Raw genomic sequence first — 15910 nt, forward strand, 5'->3', positions numbered from 1 at the left:
AGACTTTCTTAAGCAAACCCAAACTCAATGATTTGAAAGATTTCGACTTTCAAGCACTAGTCATTCCTAAACTGGGTGTGGTGGCTCACATCCACAGCCCCAGCGTTTGGAAGGCTGAGGAAGGAGGCCTGATGAGAAGTCTAACCCACGCTAGGCTATATAATAAGTCTGGGGCCACCAAGGGCTAGAGTGAGAACTTATCTCAAAAAAAGAAGGGAGGGAGGGGGTTCCTGATTGGTGTGAGAAAGGAACAGAAAGCTTTGTGAGTACAACAGTACAGTACAGACTAACAACTTCTATTTCAGTAGCATCAGCCTCACTCATTTTTACTTTTCTTTCTTATTTAAAACACTGATTGGCCAGGTGAAGTCATAACAGCATGAAGGTAAAAACCAATTCCACGGAGGTACACACACAGTGATTGGGACCCCTCTTTCTGTTTCTGTCTTGCAGAAAATACTCAGAGGTGGTGTTTTCCCTTTTCAACATACAACCCGAACACCCTATATGCAGATTCCACATAGTGAGGAAATAAAACGAGTTGTGCATTGCCTTAAATAATTTTACAAACTGATGGTAAACCAGATGTTAGATAAGACTATGCTTTAAAAATATTAAGCCTCAAATTTTTATCCAGTGTTTTAAGAAATGGATTATTAAAGTCATTTTTGAAATGAGATAGTAAATGTATTTAAATCTGGACTTTTATGGACTTAATCATTTTCCTTAAAATCTTGAAACCATCAAGAGCTGGAACATGCTGCCGGGCCAGAAATAATCACAAGTGTGTCCAGTCCCCGAGTGGCTCAGTCTCGTTTTGTGGCTTTCAGAGCCTGAAGCCTCTCTAGTAGCGGAGGGTGTGAATAGTGCCACGTGGAGAACAGCCAGTCAGAGACCGGGAAGCCCAGGTTGTCTTTGTTTAGCTTGATCAAAGCAGAGTATAAGTCTTTAGCCATCCCAAGTTTCTTGGCAAAAGCGTCGGCCTGAAACTCAAACCTGCGGCTCAGGACTGTTAGGCAGAAGGACAGAACCTGTAGAAGAAAAGAAAAGGCCTTAGCCGCCCGGCACTGTCACTCAAGCCCTCAGGAGTAAGGCTGTGGAGGAGAACTGGTCAGGACATGAGAAAGGCAAGCCACACCTACTAGGAGACTATGACTTGGGATTCAAGGGGGTGGGGGATTATATCAAGCTGAGCTTCCCCGACTCCAGGCCAACAGACCAGAAACACGTATATATCCTTATTAAAAGGAGCTTTTGAGAGTGTGCAGTGTGCCAGGGGCTTCACCCTTCAGGAACTTCTCACTTGGACTGCACAGGTCAGGAGGTGAAGCCAGAGGGCCACAGGGCTGGGTGCTGAGTGCTGAACTTAGGGTGACTCCAAAGCCAGTGCGTACCAGCACGCGGAGTCAGTTCTGTGTTCACCTTCTGTCTCTAACAAACCTTCGGCATTGTTTTTCTCAGACAGGGTTTCACAGAACCCAGGCCGACCTCAAACGCCTCATCTTCTGCCCCCACATCCCAAGTGCCAGGATTTCAGGAATCCACTACACTACCACATCCGGAAGTTCTTTTTCAAATATTTATTTATTTTGTGCTTGTGTTTTGCCTGGTGCCCAAAGAGGTCAGAAGGGGGCTTCAAGATCCCTTTGAACTAGAGTTACGGATGGTTATGAGTCATCATGTGAGTACTGGGAACCAAACTCAGGTCCTCTGCAAAGGCAGCAAGTGCTCCTAACCATGGAGCCATCTCTCCAGCCCCACAGGATCATTTTTAATATTCTTTTTTTTTTTTTTTTTTTGTTTGTTTTTGTTTTTGTTTTACGAGACAGGGTTTCTCTGTGTAGCTTTGTGCCTTTCCTGGGACTCACTTGGTAGTCCAGGCTGGCCTCGAACTCACAGAGATCCGCCTGGCTCTGCCTCCCGAGTGCTGGGATTAAAGGCGTGCGCCACCACCGCCCGGCCATTTTAAATATTCTTGATCACTTATATCATTAATAACAGTCTTCACTGAGATTACTCTAAACCACGACAGAGCCTCTGACAACAACAGTTTCAAATTCTGTTTTGTTGTTGACACGGTCTTTCTATGTAGCTGGCCTCCTGCTCATGATCCCCCTGTTGTTGACACGGTCTTTCTATGTAGCTGGCCTCCTGCTCATGATCCCCCTTCAGCCTCCGGAGTCAAAACTGAATGTTTTAGAAGTGGCTATGGCAATATCTACAGGTTAAGTTCACCATTTCTAAAGACCATTATGAAAGGGATTAAGGTCTTTGCAACAGCACTCGGGAGGCAGAGTCCGGTGGATCTCCGAGTTGGAGGCCAGCCTGGTCTACAGAGTGAGTTCCAGGACAACCATGGCTACACAGAGAAACCCTGACCTAAAAAACAAAGTCTTTGTACACACAAGTGTAGCAGACAGAATGACATGCTGTGTATTTTAAAAAATACTTTGACATGTTCTTTTTGCTTTTGCTTTTGGGGGCTGGGGAGACGGCTTTGTGGTCAAGTACTTGCTGTGGGAGCCTGAGGACCCAAGTCTGAATTTATAGCACTGCAAACACCAAGTGCACATCAGCAGCCCCAGAGCTAGGGAGCGGGGAGCCAAGGTAGACCTCAGGGGCTTGTTAGGCAGCCAGGTTCACCGACACAGGAAGATTCCTTGGAGAGCAACAGAGGAAGGCATTCAGTGTTAAACTCTGGTCTCCACAGGCATACACATGGGCAAGCATGCTTATGTATACAATACACATAACTCACTCTCTCTCTCTGCCACTATGAGTTTCCTAATAAAGTTTTTGAGTCTCTGTTATCACCCAATTCTCCATGAAATTTCTTTCAAATCTTGAATATACATTTTGGTTTGGCTGTCTGAGCCAGATGTGGTGATGTGAACCTGTCACTGTCTACGCAGGAGGCTCAGGCCGGAGTCTGAAGCCAGCCTTATCAGCTGTCTCGAGGAAGGAAAGAAGGGAAGGTTGCCTCCCCAACCTTCATTCACTGGCTCAATAACCTTAGCTCAGTACTCACCTAGCACATGTGAAGTCCTGTGTTCAGTTTTCAGAATCATTTAAAAAGAAAAGCACCCAGGAGGCAAAGGCAGGCTGATCTCGGAGTTTGAGGCCAGCCTGGTCTACAGAGTGAGTTCCAGGACAGCCGGGGCTATACAAGGAAACTCTGTCTCAAAAAACAAAACAAAACAAACAAACAAAATCCCTCATTCACATCCCTCACCTCTATTTTAAGTACCTTAGTCAACCAGATTTGACTTTTGCTCTAATACATAAATAAAATATAAGTAGATAAATTAGTAACTACCTGTTTTGCTATAGGTTTCTAATTTATTTTTTTATTTTTGAGGAAGGGTTTCTCTGTGTAGCCCTGGTTGTCCTGGAACTCACTCTGTAGACCAGGCTAGCCTCGAACTCATAGAGGTCCACCTGCCTCTGCCTCCCAAGTGCTGGGATTATAGGTGTGTGCCACCACAGCCCAGCTCCAATATGTTTTAAAACGATTTATTTTACTTCTGATTATGTGTATGTATGTGGGATGCATGTGGGGTACATGAGCACATATGCCTGCAGATGCCGGATGCACTGCATCTGAGAGCTGGAGTTACAGGCCGTACCTGATGTGAGCTCTAGGAACTGAAAACTCTGGGTGCTCTGGAAGAGCAGCACCAACGTAACGTAACCACCGAGGTAGCCCTCCATTTTTTTTGGGGGGGGGGTAGGGCAATCCCAAGAAAGTATCTCTCCTATTTTAAGCTTCTTAAACTCTTGACACTGTGTACAAGAAGTCCAGGCTAAATGCCCAGCGCCTCTGGACTACATCTCCTAGGCAACTCAAGGCTTTTAAACCGTTGTTAGTACCTCTGTGGACTAATCACACTGCAAACCACTCTAATACTCAGTATTTATTTTGGTAATATTTGAAGTGGATTCAACTACTGAGTGAGGAGACAAAACAAAAATCCCACGATTAGGCCAACATCGGCATCATCGCTGCCTGTTGGGAGCACAGTACAAAGGTCCTTGTGCCCACAGATCTCCAGAGAACCAGGAAGGTTAAGCACAGAGGCATAGAGGATTGTCTTTCCAATGGGAAAGATGAAAACCTGTTCTTCCACTCAGAAGGCTGAGAATGGGAGATGATTAACAGCCTGGTAGTCTGTGTTATCTCAGGCCATATCAAGCTCTTATCACAGGACCAGAGATGGCTAGCAGTCTGAATGACCCTGATAGCCGGAGGCTCCCCCAAGCTCCCCCAACCAGGACCGAGATGGCTAACAGCCCAGATGGGCTCTATGCTATCTGTAGGACTACAGCCAGGACAGACCCTTAGGCCCTTAAGCTAGTACAGGTAGCCTGTCTCCGGAACCCATCTTCTTAGAGGGAATGACAGGTACCCTGAGTCGAGTTTCAATGTAATTATGCTTCTTTGTACACTGGGGATTGTGTTACACCAGGAAACTATTTTTCCAAACTGTATTGGGCTTAAATACATGGGGAATAAACCGTCTGTTATTAGACGCCCTGAAGTCTGATCCAAGTTGATCAAGTCAATCTGCACTGGGTTTTTATTCTTATCTCTTCGTGGGGTTCAGTTCCATGTATGACAACTGCAGGGACCCCCTCAGCTGCCAACCCCTGCCTCAGCTGGAGAGCCCTCCTCCCTGCTGAGCTGGGTTACCAGGCCTCCCAGGCAAAGGCAGCAATTAAAGAAAACTAAACATGGACTAATGGGAAGCCACAGTGATATTACCAGCCCAACGGGGTAAGAAAAACAATTAGTTAAATAAGAAAAACCTTAAAAAAAAGCAGAGTACTCTGGGGTTGTTTATTATGTATGTGCAGTGTCCTTACCCCATCTGAGATATGACAAAAGCATTCTCTACCATGTTTAAGCAGCAAACCTCACAAGGCGTTTTATAAATACATTCACTCCTAGCAACAATGTCAGGCGGCTCACAGCTTCAGGAGCATCCACTGACTCTGGCCTCTGCTGGCACCTGAATTCACATGCATGTGCCACGAACATCATACACACAGTTAAAAAAATAATAAAAAGAAAATTTAAAAACAAAAACATTAGTTTAATGTCTATAATTTAAAATAATGAATACATGTCCTCGAAAGATTTATATAGCTTGTGTGGACAATTCACAGCTACTTCTATCCATTCTTCTTTCATGGCACACCCCACCCCCACCTTGCCCCTGCCCCGAATGCTTTCCTAAGTGAAGAAATAGGATTCACTTAGTTGGTCTGATAGCCTTTACTCTAGAACCTGTCTCAAGGATGAATGGAGGTTCCTCAAGATCACTGATATTATTTCTTGGCTTCATCTGGAAGCCTTACCAAATGCCATGAGATTCTGCTCTGAAATACAGTTTCATTAACTGGTGTCATATTACACATGCAGAATCTGCTCGTGACTGGCTCCTAACCTCACTTGTGAAATACCCACTTTTGGTTTAGTAGGTCCTGGAGGGAGCCCTAAAGTCACTGTGAACAATCAGAGGAACACGGTCACACAACTCCCTCCAGTCTGTCACCTTCTCAGTTACTATTTGTTTTGTCCCCTCACACACAGAATTTCACACCCACACTGGTCAACACACGGCCTACGACACGGCATTCTAGCAGGTGACCTCCAGCTACCGAGGCTCTGAGGTATACATATCAAGGTTTGTATTGCTAAGCTCCAATTCTCTACCCTTATCTCCTAACAATATTCTGAGCACTTAACTATTTAGATTGAGATCTCTCTGCTGCTTTTATACCGTCCAGTATACTTTATACTATACAGTGAGGACTAGAAGCTTATATGGTTTTGTTGATTTATTTTCACGCTACCCTGAAGAATCCAGATTTGAAATAGACAAAACCACATATGTAGTAATCTTTAAAAAGCATACATTACCTCATTGTAAGGTGAGAAAATGAACTGAAAGATGATCAAGAGTCCAATCAGAGTGGGTTGGGTGTCATAAAAACCAAAGGCAGCAAAAAGTACCCTCTGACCAATTAGCACGGCAAACAAGAAGAAACACAGGAAGGAGTTTATCTAGAAGAGAGGACATGACACTGCAGGTCACTGTGATGCTAAGCAGGCCTTCGGGCGCTGTCTTGATCAATGATGAACGGGAGAGGGCCCACCGCAATGTGGGTGCTGCCACCCCGGCAGGTGCTCCTGGGCTGTATGAGAAAGCAGGCTGAGCAAGCCAGCCAGTAAGCAGTGTTCCTCTATGGCAGTGGTTCTAACCTTCCTAATGCTGCGGCTCTTTAATACAGCTCCTCATATTATGGTGGTTCCCCAACCATTAAACTATTTCATTGCTACGTCATAACTGAAATTTTACTACTGTTATGAATTATAATATAAATATCTGTTACGCAGGATATCCGATATGCAATCCTCAAAGGGTCATGACCCACAGGTTGAGAACTGCTGCTCTATGGCCTCTACGTCAGTTCCTGCCTCCAGGTTCCTTCCCTGACACCCTCAGTGATAAGGTGTGACCTGAGAGTTGTTCCACAGTTGGTTTTGGTCACGGTGTTATCATGGCAATAGAAACCCTGCCTGAGACACAGGCTATGCTGGCACCAGCTCAAAGGGGAGTGCTGTAGCATGTGGTATCATGTAGGGACGGTCCTGGAAGGTACTGGCACAAATAAACTTTTTGTTGTTGGTTTTCTTTTTTGAGACAAGGTTTCTCTGTGTAGCTCTGACTGTCCTGGAACTCGATCTATAGACCAGGCTGGCCTTGAACTCAGAGATTTGCCTGCATCTGTTTCCTGAGTGCTAGGATTAAAGGTGTGTACTACCATGCCTGGCATACAGAAATACTCTTGATGAAGAGAACTTTAAATAGTACATCTAACTGGCTATGGGGCAAATATAAGATGAAAATACACACTAATTTGCTGACAGTGGGCAATTAATGGTTTGGTTGGATGATCAGAGGCCTCAGACACACTAGAGTGAGGCTAGCCTGCTTCCAGTTACTCTAGGACTTGATCAAGGTGCTTATGACTAGTGGTCAAAGTGACAGACAGTCAGTGTATCAGTAAAGAACACCGACCTTCTATCAGAAGAGGCTCCTGGCTCCTACTAGGTACCCAAAGTGTCCTTAGGGACCAGCCCACTGCCTTGTGGTAGGGCTGATCCTACCACACCCATTCCTTTATAGAAGGGGCAGTGACTTTCCTTACAGATCAAATACTGAGTTAGAATTAGAATTTGGATTTATTTAAGCCTTATGTGCTCTGTTTGTACAGCACAGCTTCAAGCTAAGGAGCTAAGTTTCAACTAAAGACCTATGGCAACAGGAAACCTGGGCTCATGAGTCTTCTTACACAGCCCAGAATTGGCTGGCCTTTCAGGAACAGAGTCCCATCTGAAACTCAGTGAAGCATGGCATGATGGTAAACGCGTGTAATTCTAACACTTGGGAGGCAGGAGGATTGCAAGTTGAAAGTCATCTTGGTCTACAAAATGAGAATCTATCTAAAAACACACACACAAACAAGATTTAGTTTAGGCTGTCTGTATGGGTTCAGTTCCCAGCACCAACATCACATGGCTCATAACTATCTTTAACTCAGCTCCAGGAGATCCTATGCCTCTGGCCTCTGTGGGCACCTGCACTCAAGTACACATACTCATATGCAGACACACATGCCTATACATGATAAACAGTCATAAAAATAAATCTATTTTTTTTATAATAGATCCTTTAAAAACCTTCTAAAAGTAGAAATATAGCATCTTATTTTTGCATTTATGACTTTTTTATTTTTGTATAATGTGTATGAGTTCTGTGGCAGCACGTATGTCATGGCAAGCCTGTGGAGGTCAGAAGGACAACCTGCAGGAGCCAGTTCTCTCCTTCCACCAGGTGGGTCCCAGGAATCAACCTAACACTGTCAGCCTTGGTGGCAAGTACCTCCACATACTGGCCACCTCACCAAGCTTCCAAAAGCATTTTCATGTACACCCTATCTAGGTTTGCTCCTTTTTGGTCTTCATGGCTCACGTATCTGAGCAACTCTGGACGTGACAGCCGTGACGGTGACAGCAACAAACACTGACAGGTACTCAACATGCTCCCACCATGCCCTGCGCACCCCACACCCTACCAGGACTAGTTATTCGATTCCTAAGCAGCCCTACGCTGTAGTATTCAATGAAGAAATGGAGGCGGAGAGAAACTGAGGAAATGCCTCAGGTCCCACATGTAAACTCAGAACCACAATGAGAAGTCAGGCAGCTTGGTCTCCAAATTGAGATCCTCCTGCCTCAGCTTCCTGAACGGTAGGATTACAAGCCTGTGCCATCACTTGATGAATGTCTTATCCCCATTACTATATAATGTCTCAGGCCTCTCACACTTTTATTTACTTACTTGGCTTTTCTTTTTAAGACCGAGTCTCACTATGTAGCTCAGTTTGGCCTGGAAGCTGCTACATAGCTCAGAACAGCCTTCGGCTTCTAAAAATTTTAACGTATTTCTTTTGTTTATTATATGTGTGTGTACAAGAACACATGCCACATTGCAGGTGTGGAGGTCAGAGGACAACCTGAGGGAGCTGGTTCTCTCCTTGAACCATGTGAGTCCTCGGGGTTAAACTTAGGCTTGGCAGCAAGCGCCTTTAACTGCTAAGCCAACTTGCCAGCCCCTCAAGCTGACATCTTTCTGCCTGGGTCTTCTGAGTACTTAAGATTACACGTGGGTATCACCATGCTCACTTTTTCTGCCCTTCCAACTATTCCTTTATAAAAATGAAACCGTGAGCCAGAGCTGTACAGCTGTAACCCCAGAACATGGGAGGTGAAGGAAGGCAGAGGATCAGGAGCTCAGGCTCATCTTTGGGTACACAACGAGCTCCAGGCCAGTCTGGGCGACATGAGACCCTGACTCAAAGGAAACACAGCAAAATACAATTGTCACTCCAAACTTACCTGACTAATGATTATATTTTTTATTGTGTGTCCCAACTTCCAGTGTCCCAGTTCATGGCCAAGTACAGCCAGTACTTCCTCATTTTTGCATCCTTGTTTCTTATTCTGAGTCAAAGAAAAAAGAGAAAATAACCTATTAGTAACCTTTAATTCATTTATATCTTTAACCTTGATCCAGTAATATCCTTTTATTGATTGTAATGTAAACAGACTTCAGTATAAAACTTGGCTTAACACAGCATTCACTACGCACCCCAAAGACAGAATTATAAACAAGGCAGGCTCCAACTTCACTAAGTTCAACACCCTAAACTAATTTAGATCAGGAGAAAAAAAACTTGGAAAGAGCATAAATCTTTATCAACAAGGTAAAGAGTTAAACAAGTCAAATGAAACCACTTGACAGCCACATCCTAAACTCATTAGAAACTTCATCCTTGCCGGGCGCACGCCTTTAATCCCAGCACTCGGGAGGCAGAGCCAGGCAGATCTCTGAGTTTGAGGGCAGCCTGGGCTACAGAGCAAGATCTAGGACAGGCACCAAAACTACACAGAGAAACCCTGTCTCGAAAACAAAAACAAAAAACAAAAACAAAAAACAAAAAACAGAAAACAAAAGAAAAGAAAAGGAAAAAGAAAAAAAAGAAACTTCATCCTCAAGTTTGTTCTGATGTGGAAACTCCTTGTGATGAGCATGATTAAGTAACAGTCATGCACACAGTCACTGGGAACGCTGATGGAAAGCACAGCAGTGTTAGGAGCAGTCAACTGTATATGACAGACTACAGTGACTTGACTGCTTGACATCTTTCCTGGAGTTCTAATCCCCAGCATTACCAAAACTAGAAAAATAAAAATTGATTCAAATTATATGATAGTGCAAGGAACACAAGAGAAATAGGAAGGGTGAAAACAGCAACGTTGGGGTCAGCAAAGTGGATGGGCATGGCGGGTCAGGAAAGTGGATGGGCATGGCGGGTCAGGAAAGTGGATGGGCATGGCGGGTCAGGAAAGTGGATGGGCATGGTGGGGACAGGAAAGCGGATGGGCATGGAGGGGACAGGAAAGTGGATGGGCATGGCGGGTCAGGAAAGTGGATGGGCATGGAGGGTCAGGAAAGTGGATGGGCATGGCGGGTCAGGAAAGTGGATGGGCATGGTGGGGACAGGAAAGTGGATGGGATAAATAGCAGCAAATTAAGCAGACAAAGCCGAGTCACAAGGCAGCAGTGGAGAATCTGGAGAGACAGCTGACTGCATTGCTGCACTTTCAGTGGGGATGGAGAACACCAGCTACATGGGAACATCCCATCCCAGTGGGATGGTCTTTCTGCACGCTGTGAATATGTGCTGCCGTGATTGGTTAATAAAGAAGCTGCTCTGGCCTTACAGCAAGACAGGTTACAGCTAGGCGGGAAATCCAAGAGAGACAGGAAGAAGAAAGGCAGAGGTGGGAGAGACGCCAGCTGCCGCTGAAGGAGAAGCAAGATGCCAGCAGACCGGTAATGCCACGGCCATGTTTCCAAACATAGATTAATAGAAATGGGTTAATTTAAGACGAAAGAGCTAGCTAGCAAGAGGCCTGCCATAGGCCATACAGTCTGTAAATAATATTAAACCTCTGAGTGATTATTTTATAAGTGGCTGAGGGATCGTGGAGCCAGGTGGGACCTGAGAAAACTTACAGCTACACCAAACACCTCTGGAACTGGAGAAAGAGGGAGTAGGCTAGAATAAGACCCAAGAGACCAGAGAAATGGCCCAGCGGGCAAAAGTGCTTGTGCCGACAGACATAAAGCAACATTAATTAGGGAAGCTGGCTCGGCAGACAGCGGTGCCTGCTACCAACGCTGATGGCCTGAGCCCGACGACCCTCAGCACTCACAGTCAGGATCACACTGAAAGTGGTTCTCTGACTGCCACACGCATGCCGAGGCAAATGAACACCCATCCTTACACATCACAGACACAATAATAATAAAAACTAGTAACTAAACTTGGTTTAAAAAGAAAAAAAAAGAAACCTAACATTCAAATAACACAATTTCTGAAAAAAGAAAATACAAACAAAAAGGAGCGGCTGTAGTGTGTGTGTGTGTGTGTGTGTACATGTACCAGGACAGACAAATGCAAATCTTCACCAGGCCTGTACTCTGAAAACACCTCAGGGTTCTTCACAATGAAGGCCAGTGCAATGGGCTGGAGAGATGGCTGCTCTTCCAGAGGACAGGGGTTCAATTTCTAGCACCCTCATGGTAGCTCACAACTATCCAGTTCCAGTTCCAGAGGAAGTAATGCCATCTTCTGGTATCCTCAGGCACCAGGCATGCATGTGGTACACATATACACATGCAGGTCAAACACCCATACAAGTATAATTTTTTTTTTTAAATCAGTGACAAATTTATCATAAAAATCACCAAATACTTCAGAAAACAAGGCACAACGAGTGAGAAATAATAAAGAGCAGCATTAGGGCCATAAGAATTTGTATAATGAGATTATCAGATTTCAAATACAAATAAGCATGCTTTATACAAATAAGGAAACATAGCTAGGTGGTGGTGGTGAACGCTTTTAATCTCAGCACTCAGAAGGCAGAGGCAGGCAGATTTCTGTGAGTTTGAGGCCAGCCTGGTCTACAGAGTGAGTTCCAGGACAGCCTGGACTACACAGAGAAACCCTGTCTTGGAAAAAAAAAAAAGGGAGGGGACACATCTGATCAGACCAACCTGAAAAAAGAAACAACTGAATTTTAGCATTAAGAACAATAGAGGCACATGCTTTAGTCCCAGTACCCAGGAGGCAGAGGCAGGCGGATTTATGTTCATGAATTAGAGGCCAGTCTGGTCTCCAGAGTTAGTTCCAGGACAGCCAGGGCTACACAGAGAAATCTTGTCTCAAAAAATAAAACAAAAAGAATGGTAGAAGCTTGGTATAGTGGTGTACACCTTTAATCAAAACACTGGGTAGGCTAAGAGGCAGATGGATTTCTGTGAGTTTGAGACCAGCCTGATCTACATAGTGAGTTCCAGGGCAGACAGGGCTACGTAGAGACCCTGTTTCAAAAAAACAAAACCAAAAGGCAAAGACATGATGGAATAAGAAGGAACACAGCTAGGCTGAGAATATATGGTGGAGCACTTGCCTTGCATGTGTCGAGTTCATCTTGGTTCACTTCCTAGCACGGGAGGGGGACAGGATGACACACAGCATGGGAGTCACACTCAAAGTCACACTTGCCACCAAAAGGAGGCTCAATGACTTGCAATGAAATGTTAGAAAGAACTGGATTTTCTTCCCTTCCACATTAATGTCTCATAAAAGGACACAAACAGCACACCATGTATATAACACACTCCTTTTCATAAACTCGCACCTTGCCTCATTTGATCCTTAACAACACTGCACTGGCACCAAATGGAGCATCTTTTTACTCAGAGATAAAGAAAAAGAAGCTGAGAATCAAAATGTCTTGGGCAGGTTGGGGAGGCGCTATAATCCCAGCACTTGAGAGGTGGAAGAAAGGACCAGGAGTTCAAAGTCATCCTCAGCTACATAGAAAGGTCAAGGTCAGTCTAGGCCACACGATGAGATCCTGTCTCAAAACAAAACAACAAAGCCGGGTGGTGGTGGTGCATGGCTTTAATCCCAGCACTCAAGAGGCAGAAGCAGGCGGATCTCTGTGAGTTCCAGGCCAGCCTGGTCTACAGAGCGAAATCCAGGACAGGCTCCAAAAAAAAAAACTACACAGAGAAACCCTGTCTCGAAAAACAAACAAACAAACAAACAAACAAACAAACAAAAAACAACCTGTTCAATCTGATAGCTCATCCTACAGTCAAAATTCTGCCTCATTCACATATCCTCTTCTCAGAAACCTGCCTATTAGAATCTGCAGTAATATCTCAATTCAAGATGGGTACAGTTAAGGGTACATACCTCCCAGACTGGGAGACTGAGGTTGGGGTCAAGAGTTAAGGCCAGCTTGGGGTACATAAGACCCTACCTCAACAAAAGAACAAAACCCCAGACCCCAAATTTTAAGAAGCCACACTACTTTAGCTCTTCAAGATATACCTCATATGCCTCAGTATGCTTCAAACTATGGGCTCCTTGTCACCTCTACTCACAGGTTTATTAGGTTGGGATGAGGTCTAAGGTAACATGGCGTATAATTTATACATAAACACTGCAGTTGATGAAGTAAAAGCAGGTTCTTCAAGAAGCCAGCAAGAGGCGGCAAACCCCGTTCATCTCACTTCAAAGGGGGACTCGAACACTTGTATTTTGCTCTTGTACTGCTGAGGACTGAATGCAGGCCCATGGCGTGCTAGGCAAGTAGTCTACCTCGGAGCTACCCCAGCTACCAGCTGTGTTTGTAGCCAAATCAAACTGTTTCCAAAAATACTAAAGGCCTGCATTCTCCTGACACTGTTGCAACCCTGGGTCACTTGCTGGTGTGTAAATTAGCTACAGTGTCATGTACCCTGTACTGGACACCCCTTAAGCAGGCTCCCAAATTAGCTACAGTGTCATATACCCTGCACTGGATACCCCTTAGCAGGCTCCCTGCTGACCCTGCAGGCTCTCGAGTTTACTCTCACTGAGTCACCCTTTCTCACCTTCAGTTTTCCCTCCTATGAAATGACCTTAAGTCCTTGTCCCAGCTTCGAACCCTACAATAGGTGGTTAAACCTAAGTGGCTTTTATTCTAATATCCTCGTTGGCAGGGTAATTCCACTTAAAGTAAATATTAAAAGCCAGGGGTGGTAGCTCACACCTGTATTCTCAACACTCAGAAGCCTGGAGCAGGAAGGTCCCAAATTTGAAGCCAGCTTAAGTTGTATACGTAATACGTTCCAGGCCAGTATGGGCCACACAGCAAGTCACGGTCTTATGTGTATGGGGGTGTGTGATGTGTGCGTGGGTGTATATGTATGTACACAGTGTGTGCACCTTAGCCTTGAGACAGGGTCTCTAACTGAACTGAAAGCACTTAGGATACGCCTGTCTCTATACCTCCACACCTGGTTGTTTACATGGGTGCCAGGGATTCAAATTCAGGTCCACAAGTTTGTAGACAAATGTTCTTATCCACTGGGACATCTTCCCAGCCCCACAAGACTCCATCTTAAAGTTAAAAAAAAAAAAAAAAAAAAAAAAAAAAAAAAGGGTTGGAGCTATAGCTCATCAGTTAAAGCATTTGTTGGTCTTGCAGAGGGCTCAGGTTTGATTCCCAACATGGTGTCTCAAAATCATCCACAACCCCAGTTCCAGGATATCTGATATATGCTCTTCTGACCTCTACAGGCACCAAGCATACATGTGGTACACATTCATACATGCAAGAACATACATAAACACACACATACACAAACACACACACAAATGAATAAATATAATAAAACCAACAAAAACCACAGGTGACTTAAGAGTTAAGAGTGCCTCCTGCTCTTCCAGAGAATCTGGATTTGGTTCCCAACACCCATGTTCCGTGACTCACAATTACCTTTAACTCCAGCTCCAGGGACCCAGACATACCTTTTCTGGCCTCCACTGACACCTGCATTCACATGCACTTACCTACCCACACACTCATACACATAATTGAAAATAAATCCTTTAGTAACCCAAAGGCATTAGCCCCTCTACCATACTATTTAATCCTTGCACAGAAATTGTCTCATCTATATATTCATAACAGGAACAGGCACCTTAACAGGAACAGGCACCTAATTAGATCATCCCTTTAAAAGTCAAAACAAATACTCAAATGACATTCACTATTTTCCAGAACTTAAAAGGAAAAGCACAAGAGATTTTACGGGTGTTATTTCATTTCATCTCATGACTCTAAAAGGTGAGCACTTTACTCCAACACTTCCCATTCATGAGTGATCTTGCATCATTCTGACTCTATTCTACTCCCATCCAAGAATATCTAATAATATCTGCGGACCATTTTGGTTGTAATATGTGAGTGTGTCACTGGTCTCTAGTGGGGACAGGCCAATGATGTTGCCAAACATCACAAGAGACTATCCAGTCCAGTAGTGCAAGGTCGGGAAATCCTGCCAGCCGCTCCTCTGCCTCAAGGAGTAAGACGTTCAGGAACCTTAACTTACTTGCTCAGTCATGCAGCTTGTAAGTGGACAGGGGTCTAAAATCATCTCACATGACACCACACCAAGAGCACATTCCATCCCACACATAAATACTGGGGATTGTTTATGAAGATTACTATTATTTCTTGCTATCATCCCTCCTCATTCATTTATTCTTAGTACTTTAAATTTTACTAGTCAGCATTAGCTGATCTTATCCAGCAATGTTTTTGGACTCTCAGAAGTTTTTCTTAGGGTTGGGCTCATGGCACATACCTTTGTGTGGGGTGTGTGTGTGTGTGTGTGTGTGTGTGTGTGTGTGTGTGTGTTTCAAGACTCTTTTAATCCCAGCACTCGGGAGGCAGAGACAGGTGGATCTCTGAGTCCGAGGCCAACCTACGCTACATAGTGAGTTCTAGGACTTCCAGGGCTATGCATAGAGATCCTGTCTCAAAAACAAACAAACAAACAAACAACAACAACAAAACAGGAAGTTTTCTTGGACTGGTGAGATGACTTGATGGGTAAAGGTCTTTGCCAACAAGTCTGGAGACCTGAGTTTGATCCTTGGAACTCATGAAAAGGTAGAAGTAGAGAACTGATTCCACAAAACTGTTCTCTGATCTCCAGACACATGCTATGGCATGTGCATATGTCACTCACACAAGTGTGTACAAAAGAAAAAGTAAAAGAAATGCCTTCTCATACACTCCTCTGTATCTTGTGTCGGGATGTCTGTCTGACCACCCCCTTCACACTGTAGGTTTATAAAGGATGTCTGTCTGACCACCCCCTTCACATCTAAATTTATAAAGGATGTCTGTCTGACCACCCCATTC

General features: G+C 44.5%; 1 protein-coding gene across 2 annotated transcripts in view; it reads right to left on the reverse strand.

Annotated features, from left to right (window-relative positions):
• The window catches only part of Zmpste24 (zinc metallopeptidase STE24), a 44356-nt gene continuing 28446 nt past the window's right edge, over positions 1 to 15910 (reverse strand). For both annotated transcript variants that reach the window (XM_059254894.1, XM_059254893.1), the window contains exons 8-10: positions 8966 to 9070; positions 5924 to 6067; positions 1 to 1031 (exon numbers count right to left, since the gene is read on the reverse strand). In XM_059254894.1, the coding sequence (XP_059110877.1) occupies positions 807 to 1031; positions 5924 to 6067; positions 8966 to 9070 (474 nt within the window). In that variant the 3' untranslated portion in view covers positions 1 to 806. The remainder of the gene's footprint in view (positions 1032 to 5923; positions 6068 to 8965; positions 9071 to 15910) is intronic.

The sequence above is a fragment of the Peromyscus eremicus genome, chromosome 2, assembly GCF_949786415.1.
Source record: "Peromyscus eremicus chromosome 2, PerEre_H2_v1, whole genome shotgun sequence".
Classification (NCBI taxonomy): Eukaryota; Metazoa; Chordata; class Mammalia; order Rodentia; family Cricetidae; genus Peromyscus; species Peromyscus eremicus.